A 9,782-nucleotide genomic window follows, 5' to 3' on the forward strand; every position below is an offset into this window, starting at 1 on the left:
ACTGATTTATCGAGGATTTCGTATTTCTCTAAATTACCGTTATATTGGATGTGGGCGTGGTTATTGTCCGATTTTAAAAATTTTCGGCCATTTGGTATGATGTACCAGGGCCAACAACTGTGCCAAGTTTGGAAGAAATTGGTGCAGCGGTTACCCAGATATACACATATAACCATAAGTGGGCGTGGCTACGCCCATTTTCCAAACATTTTCAATATTCTTATTTTTCGTCTAAAAATCACTGCAAGTATCAATTTTGAGTGAATTATCTTCAGTAGTTACTAAAATATCGCAGATTTCGTATTTCTGGCAAATACCGTTATATGGGAGGTAGGCGTGGTTATTGTCCGATTTCGCCCGTTTTCAATACCATCCGTCCTACGTCCAAGGGAAGTGCACGTACCAAGTTTCGTTAAGATATCTCAATTTTTACTCGAGTTATCGTGTGCACAGGCGGACGGACAAACAGTCACCGCTTAATCGATTTCTCTTTTCGTTCTGATCATTTATGTATACATTTGTCTATATCTATCTCGATTTGTTTTGCCTGTTTCAAACAACCGTTATGTGAACGAAGTTAGAATACCCTTGTGCACAAGTGCGCTCGGGTAAAAAAAAAAACCACAAAAGACTGGCGGCAAAAGAATTGAAAAAAATCAACAGGAATTTTTAGCTGCACAGTGTTGGCTATACTCAAAATTTAGGGGTATAAAACTCGATACCTTAAAATGTTTTACAAATTCCGAGTAAAGAATTCGAAATTCAGTTCAAATTTTTTTGAATTTTTCTAAATGTTGTATATAGTTAGAATCCTTGATTTTTATATGGAGTTGGTTAAAAGCAAAAAAATAACAAATATTTTTTACCTGAAAAACATTGTGAATATTGTTACGATTATCCTCGAAACCTTGTATACTCGGGCTCGTATCGCTGGATTGTTAAATAAATGCTAACGATGACCGAATTGTAGTACAATTAACTTCATTGTACAACAAACAATTTACAATACTTGCTAATACAGTAAAAACACTTTACAATACTTGTTAAAGCAATAACAACGCTTTACTACTTGTTAACACAATTAAACTTATAGCTTGCTTATTCGCAACTCGATTCTCCGCTCACTTTACTTGTAGCTTGCTGACTTGTAACTGTCCCAACTCCGCTGTGTCGTGGCTCTTATATACCTGCGCTCACACTTATGGCAACTCTAGAACGTTCTGAAGTTTATCGCTCATTCTCTTTCTCTCGCTGTTCGCAGTGTTCATCCAACTTGACGTTTCTCTTTGTGGAACATTCTACGTCAGTCCTCGAACATTCTGCCTATTTCTCGTTGTTCGCTTTGTGTTGCCGCAGTATTCGCCACAATATTAACAAGAAAATCACCAAGCGCTTTTTAAAGTCACTGTATTTGTGTATAAAAACTCGAGATGAAGTTTTTTCAAATGATGAAGATTCATTATTGCCTTCAGTTTCATCACTTTCACTTTTGGCTGAATACCGTTTAATTAGTTAAATAAAAAATTCCTTAAAAACAATTTTAATTCTTATAGAAATAACTAAACAAATAACAAAACTATAGTTTTTATTAAAATAACTATAAAAAAGTTATTGGTAGATATTTTCCAGATTTGGTAGATTTTTTTCAAGCGGATGGTCACTATTTTTTGTCGTCAGTGGCAACCCTGGTTAGTATTCTAGACTTTTTCCACTTATTAAAGCTTACATACAAAACACCGGTATATCGCACACCATCTTCAATGGTGTAAATACCTGTACCAGCGAATGTGGACGGACACACAAATGATCCTGACCTGCACAAGAAAATATCTTTATTAATATTTGCACTTTCACTTTTATGGGGTGGTATAAATACATACTTGTAAATATGCAAAGTTGCACTTGACGAAACCAAAGGATGCAGTAATAAAAATTCCTCCACCAGCGAATGTTGACGGACACATAAATGATCCTGACCTGTACAAGAAAATATCTTTATTAATATTTGCACTTTCGCTTTTATGGAGTGGTATACATACTTACTTGTAAATATGCAAAGGCTGCACTTGTCCTACCCAAAAGGCTGCAGTGGTAAAAACACATGCGCCAGCAAACGTGGACGGACACCCAAATGATCCTTACCTGCACAAGAAAATATATTTATAAATATTTGTACTTTCGCATTTATTTGTAAGTATGCAACGGCTGCACTTGACCAAAGTAGTTCCGAGTGGACTGCACCAGCCATACGTGGACGAACACACAGGGATCCTAGCACACAAAACTTGCTTGCAACGGCTGCACTTCTTGTAAAACGCTACTTTTTGAATATAAATTATGAATAACTTCGATACCCTGCAAATAAATATGTAAATTATGGTTTTAATTCAAAATATTTCCATTATTTTTTGATTTTTTTTGGCCTACTTACTTGAATTTGCGCAGTAAAAAATGAATTTCCACGGAACAATCGATAAAAATATCAGCAGTGTTGCCTGGTGAACTTTTAATACGAAGTCAATATTTCTCCTTGTATTTTAGTAGTAGTTTCTATAAATCAAAAAAGAAAGCAACCAAGGCTAAGGCAGAATGCGGGAGCGACACAACTGCCAGGTTATCCAACCTTCTATTATTGAATCATGCTTTTAACCCTGTTCAGGTTGGCATTTTCAGGTTGGCGGTGTTCAATTGGAAGATTCTTCCCGTGTTTGTGAAAATCATTTCAACATGAATGATTTTATTACTGGCCCATTACAGCCAAATATTTTTAAACGCATGCGTTTTTACCAAGGTGCAATTCCCTTGCCCTTGGAGGTTTCTGTGCTTAAAATGCCTGAAGCACACGAAAGTTCAAAAGTGACGATATCATCTGTTGATGCGCAGACGCAAACGGAGTAAAAGGGCCCATACATGATACCAGTAATTTTTAACAACTTAAAAGGAAAAGAAATCTATCATTACAAAAATTGTATGAAGAAATTGTTAGAATTAAGTCTTCATATAAATTTAAAAGAAAACATTAAATCATTTTTTATAAGTGCCGGATGTGTTTTAGAAGTAAATATTAAAATAAGGAGCTAAAGACACAAAAACATTGGGCGGATAAAAACAAACATTTTTTTCAACATTTCCTTCATTTCATTTAGGTGGTTTCCTTTTGAGGTATTCGTTTCTGTCTACATGCATATGTGTAAGGTAATAATAAAGTAATTCTTAAAATTAGTATACATACATATGTATGTATTTATGCAGATGCGTTTCATTTTATGCTAATTTGTTGCAAACATAACACTCGCACCTCAAAGGGTTAAATTATTCGCTTACAGTTTTTGACATTATAACTAGCTACAAGAGAGTTCGGGCTAGTTGTCACTTCTACCTTATTAAATATGCCTTGAGCGTACATAAAAGCTCTGATCCAATACTTTTCGTGTAAAATCCTGTAAAAATGTCAAACAGCAAAACTACTCGCTGAAGTGAGAGTAAAAAGTGAGTAACAACAAAAAGTACGGGAACAAAAAAGCATTTTTCCTGTAAAAACGACAACCAGTGATCGCTTAACACTTTTCATTATTTTACCAGTAGAAAAAGTTCGGCTAAAATCATGCAACTTCGTTCTCTACATAACTCTCCAAAAATCGCTCTCATTTACAAGATTTGGGAGGAATTTGTAAGTTCATGGAGTACTGGATCAGAGCAAAAATATGATGAATAAACAAAATGTTGTGATGAAATATGAATCATACACACATACAATAGCAATTGGTATGAATTGCTACCGTTTAAACTCAGGGCACGCACTTCCTTGGAGACTGCGTTGGTTATGGTGGTCATAAGTTCTGCCAACACATTCAATGGTACATTACCCGGAGATGCTCCAACGTGATGAGTAGATTTTAGTGAGCCTCTGGCTAGAAACTGGATATCTGAATACTGAAAGATAAATAGCAATTATCTCTTAAAATTGCAAGAAAAGTGCTTGTTTACAAAATTACCTGTGCCACTCTGCCATAGTACGGTTGTTACTCCCTTTCATACCACAGTAATTTTGTATTCAACTATGAATCAGATTTTACCCCCGAGGAGTACTCAAACAGGTTTATTACTGTATATACAGTGGTCCAAACAGCATCAGGCTTGTGGACAGCAGTAAAATTCTTTTGAACCGCTTGAAAGCCCACAATAGCGTAATGCTGTTGTGGGTTCCGGGACATTAAGGGTTTGAAGGCAACGAAAGGGTTGACTGTCGCTCAAAACATAGAGCCCAAATGCGCTTGCATGGTCACTAGCCTTTTATGAGCTGGTGAAGGAAACCCCAGAGCATATTTTATGTGAATGCCCACGTATCATAAATAGTAGACTGATACACCTTGGGGAATGATTGTCTTCTTCATCCAAAATTTGAAACATGGCGCCCTCAAAATTGCTTAACTTCTTTAATAGCATAGGGTTGGAGTGATTATAATTAGCACAATATATCTTCTTAGGTCCACGACGTAATAATAATAATAATAACCATATCGTCGTTTAAAGTACAAAATCGCGTATTGTCATTCTGCAAAACCGCGGAACTAGCATTTGCTGTCGAAAAATGGATTTGCTCACACAAGCTCTTGGCTCAATCCTTATCCATTCATCCTGAAATATACTAGCCAGAAATTCAATTGCTTAATAAAAAAGAACTATTTTGAAACATGAAATACAGAACAGATAATAATTTATGGGACCTCACATACGCGGTTTTGCATTATCTTGATAAGCGGTTTTGTACTTTAAACGACGATATGTATGTGTAAAGAGACAAACATTTGTGTAAGTCTTTACAGTGAAATTAGTTGTTAAATGTAGTTAATTTGTTTTTATTATACCGGCTTTGTTTTAGTTTACTAAATGTTATGTTATCTATATTTTTAATAAACTTGACATTGGAAAAAATAAATTAAAAACTTAAAAAGTGTTTGGTAGGTCTTGGTTTGGTAGGAAATTTTGTTAGAAAAAAAATTTATCCGTGGCAACACTGGCCGAGGGCCCGAAATTTGTATACTAATATGTATGATAAAAATAATATGCGAATAAAATTAATGAATTTCATCTACCTGCTGTATTGACTTAGGTTTTCTGCTACTTTTCGGTATTCTTAATTGTATTTTAGCCAAGAGTGATAGAGACAAAATGTCGGGATGTCATGGAAAATACTACGAAACAAAAACTGTTTCACAAAATCTTGGTTGATCTGTCAAGCAGTCACTTTACGCACCTATTTGCATTTTTTCACAAAGGGGGCGTCGTAAACTTACGACTTTACACAGCTTAAGTATTTACGAGTGTTACGTTAAGTGCTGTAATCAGACTAAAAGAGTTATTGACCAAAACGCTTAAAAATACTAAAAAGTTATATAAATGCAGGAATTGATTAAAATCAGTGCATATTTTGCGAATTTTTAAATTTATTTTAATAACTTTAGCCTTTTTTACTTCACATTAAACACCCTCTCTAACATTTTGAAAGGGTATTTCTACCTTTTTGCAGGTACTTTCCAGGCGGTTTCCAGGCAGAAGAAGAACATTTATCACTTGTATGCAAGGCGAATTTATGCACGGTGGTGTTACTGACGAATTTAGATTTTCCCCGCCGTTCTGTTGAATGTCAAAACGATGTGTTTGTTGTAATATGAATTGGCATCGTTTACAACAAACATATCATTTTGACATTCAGAAGGACCGCGGCGAAAATCTAAATTCGCCAGTAACACCACCTTGTATAAATTCGCCTTGCTTGTATGTATGAACAATGCAAGGCGAATTTATAAAAGGTGGTGTTACTGGCGAGTTTAGATTACAACAACAACAACCACATGCATTTGGATTGCGGGTGTTATGTCAAATCTCAATTCGCCCCAAAGTTTACATGTATTTTGTTTTTGCTTTTGATGGGTGTGCTGTCAAATCTGTAAAAGCAATAACAAAATACATATAAGGCGGAGAAATCAGCTGATCTTACAACATCGCCTTGTATAAATTCGCCTTGGCACAATGGTTAGTAGTATTCGCCGCGGTTCTTCTGAATGTCAAAATGATATTTGTTGTATTTTGGAGTACTTCTTGCCGTCATTGTGCGTACAATTTTTTTTTGTAATTTTTGTCGTTTCTCAACCGATACCACTTTGTACAAATTCGCATTGGCTGGTAGTATCTTGTGATTGCACCTTTTCAATATTGAGCTTGAATATTTTATTCAGCATGAACAAAGTTCTGGCTTTAATATGTAATTAAAAAAGCAAGTAATTTTTTTATTCTGACGTTCTTCTTGACAAGGAACAATATCTAATTCAACTATGTAAGCAAGGCGAATTTATATAAGGTGGTGTTACTAGCTCAGCTGATTTTGTGTATGTGTTTCGCCGCACGGCTTCTCATATCAAATTGAAATATTTTGTTTGAATTTCTACACACACTCTTACAGATTTTGACATTTTATGCCGCCAAAGCAAAAACGAAATACATGTAAATTTTTGTTTTTGTACTCCTGCTATCTCCTTATATTAATTCGCCTTGTTTGTATGAGTAACAATGCAAATAAATGACACCTCCGTTTCACTTTTCAGAACATTTTATTTTCAATGTAATACATAATGCTTCGAAAAATCTAATCTGTTATTGGTAGATTATTAACGGTTTTAAATTATTATGGGAATGTGTTTTAATTTTAAGCAAATATTTGTTTTTAGTAATTTAAGTTACTTAATCATAAATCATTAAAATTGGACTTATTGTTACTATGTCTGACTCCACAAATATACGTATTATGTATGTATGTATTAATATGCATGCTGGCTATTCCTTTTTCTCTTTTTTGAATACGCAGGGACTTTTAGCGGCAATTCCTTTAGCTTACATACTTCCTGGCCTGGCCTTTATACAAATGGATTCGCATCATCTTTTCAGTCGGGAAAAATTGCCAGCATTGGGGTTGGTCGTGTTTGGCACTTTTGTTACCATACTGGGTGTGGCCGTACTCTTACCTGGACTAATGGGTGACTGCCGATCCGATGTTGTCATGGATTATTGTGAGCAGGAATTTACAGAGCTTACCGGAACTAATGCAACGGAATAAGATATCGAATTGTTAATACATACATACTCGTAATTATATACTATACAAACATACACTCGTACCTAGTACATGCCTATGTGGTACAAAAGTAAATGTACATTTGTTAGGAATTGCTTTAAATCAAAACGGTCGTATGCACTTGTTGAATAAGTGTGTTTAATGGTGATGGAATCGTGTCTTCCAAAAAATGTTGCCCTTCCCCGCTGCAAAATGTTTTAGATGTTATACTCAACCCTTTAAAGGGCATGTTTTTACCCTCTTGTCCATGTCTAGCTCACGCAATTCATAATATTGTCGTTTTAAGCAACTATCTGATGTTCACGGCAACCATTAACTATGACAAAGCTTCAAAGGGCAGGGATGTGCCTTTTTTGACTTTCAAGAGCGTGAAATTTTAAGAAACGAACACAAAATGTTTCTTACCGTTTGCCTTTATTTTGGAACCGAATACGAAAAGAGAAAGGGCAATTAAAAGGCGACATTTTTTTGTAGAAACGAAATCACCATAAGTCGAAGCGTATTATGTACATATTTATGTAAATACGTATTTATGTATGTATGTACGTCCGTATATATACACACACACACCGACACATACAAATAATACGAATATTCTAGTTGAAATGATTTTAATCAACAAATTCATTAGGGAAATATTATTTTAAGAAAACTGACTTTAAATACTTAAATCATAAATTATTTCTTCGAGCCCAAAGAGGTAATGTACATGCATACATATATAACGCGTTATAACTAAAAATCTGCATGAATTAAAATACTTATTTGTGGTAGTTTACGGTATAAAAATAATTTTTAATGAATGAACTTAAAAAATTAGTTTTTTGCCAACTACCAGCCGTTGGTTTGCGTGAATACGAGAGAAAGCACGTTGTCTCAACTTCTTTAAGTAAACTGGATGTTATGGAATTAATTGCGTAACATTTTGGGCATTTCAGAGATTTTAGTAAAAAAATTGTTTTAAGTTTACATTAAAACTCTTCAAATGGTCGGCATTGTAGTACATACTTAAGTCAGGAAGACTTCATACATACCCTGTAGTGAAATGAACTAGTTGTAAACTACCTCACAACTAGTATGAACCGCATGCCCAACTAGTCAGCCAACTATCTTTTTTCCATGCAATCAACTGGTATTTTTAACATGGGGATGTCCTACGAGATGGCAATTGGCAGATTTCGGTCAGAAATATACCAGTCTCATACTAGTTCAAAATAGACAGAAAAATACTAGTCAAATTATGGACCAAAACCACTACTTTGGGAGTCAAAAAATAAAATGAATTCATGAATATACAATAAAAACTTTTTATTGAGTACACTTTAATATATTACACATTTTTATTTAACAGCCGTAGATTTGCCAATAAATAGTGCTACGTAAATACTCCAAACTTTCGAACACAAATTTAAATTAATTTTTCATTAAATGTTATTAAAAGTAAAATGTTTCAGGTACAATAAATAATTTTTTTTTTTTAATTATATTGAATATGGGTAAGAATTCCTGAAGTGGGCCACCTAAAAATGTTAGGTCTCAGTTTTTGTTTTTAATACCATATTCTGGTAGAGTTTATAGTCCTATATACGTGTGCCAAGTGATTTGGTAAAAAAAAAATTGTTGTTGTTAATATTGAGCAACAAAGTTTTTTGTAACTTTTTCTTCTGTCGACTATAACTTTTGCTAGGTTCTATCGATTTTGAAATTTCAAACGGCCATCGACTCATAATTCTTCACACTTCAAGCATGTAATTTTTCAAAAAATTTATTACGTAATTTATTGCATATTACTTTCAATTGTTTATAACAAATTATGATAAAACAGTGTTCTGCATCGAATTTTTTCATGAAAAAAATACTGTATATGTATCAAGGGGAAACCTGAATGAATCCGTTGAGAAAAAAAATGAAACACATTTGGAAAAAATGTTATGATTATTATAAACAACATTGACAAACAAACAATAAACAATATTATCACTTTTTTTCACCAAGTTTTGATAAGTTTGACTGTAGATTAATGTAACAAGCATACAAACGTAGAACTAAAAAAGCATATTAGTCATTTTATTGTTAAACATTCTTAATTTTTGTCTATAGTTTGGCATGTTGTTGATAATAGAAATTAATCAAATAATTATTTTTGTCGTAATTTAATCATTAAACGGTTATCAAACAAGTAAGAAAGTCTAAGTTCGGGCGGAGCCGAACATTAAATACCCGGCGCAAGTATTAAATATATGTTTTCCACCTTTCCGAAAGCTACCGCTACATGATAAGCCGGGGTGTATACATTTTAAGTAAATTAGCGTCCTTAAATTTCGAAATATTGAAATTTCAAGCATATCTGAAATTTACCGTTATATGAAAAGCGGCCTCAATTTTAGTCCGATTTCAACAATTTTCAACGGTTTGCTTTTATGTGGCAAGCACAATAACCATACCGAGCTTGGTACAAATTGCTAGAACGGTTAGCGAGATACATATATGTGATCACAAGTGGGCGGTGCTACGCCCATTTTCCAAAATTTTGTCATAAACGTATTTCTTGGTAAAGAATTGTTGCAATCATCAATTATATATAAATTAGCCTCAATATTTACTGATTTATCGAAGATTTTGTATTTCTCGAAATTACCGTTATATGGGA

At 34.0% G+C, this 9,782-nt stretch overlaps 1 protein-coding gene across 2 annotated transcripts in view; it reads left to right on the top strand.

The window, feature by feature from the left end:
- LOC108356428 (putative sodium-coupled neutral amino acid transporter 11) overlaps nt 1-7,533 on the top strand; it is a 373,427-nt gene extending 365,894 nt beyond the window's left edge. For both annotated transcript variants that reach the window (XM_017607541.1, XM_017607548.1), the window contains one exon: nt 6,866-7,533. In XM_017607541.1, the coding sequence (XP_017463030.1) occupies nt 6,866-7,114 (249 nt within the window). In that variant the 3' untranslated portion in view covers nt 7,115-7,533. The remainder of the gene's footprint in view (nt 1-6,865) is intronic.
- Nucleotides 7,534-9,782: the final 2,249 nt, after the last annotated feature.

Source organism: Rhagoletis zephyria, unplaced genomic scaffold, assembly GCF_001687245.7.
Source record: "Rhagoletis zephyria isolate East Lansing unplaced genomic scaffold, Rhagoletis_zephyria_1.1 Rzeph_scaffold_00172, whole genome shotgun sequence".
Taxonomy (NCBI): domain Eukaryota; kingdom Metazoa; phylum Arthropoda; class Insecta; order Diptera; family Tephritidae; genus Rhagoletis; species Rhagoletis zephyria.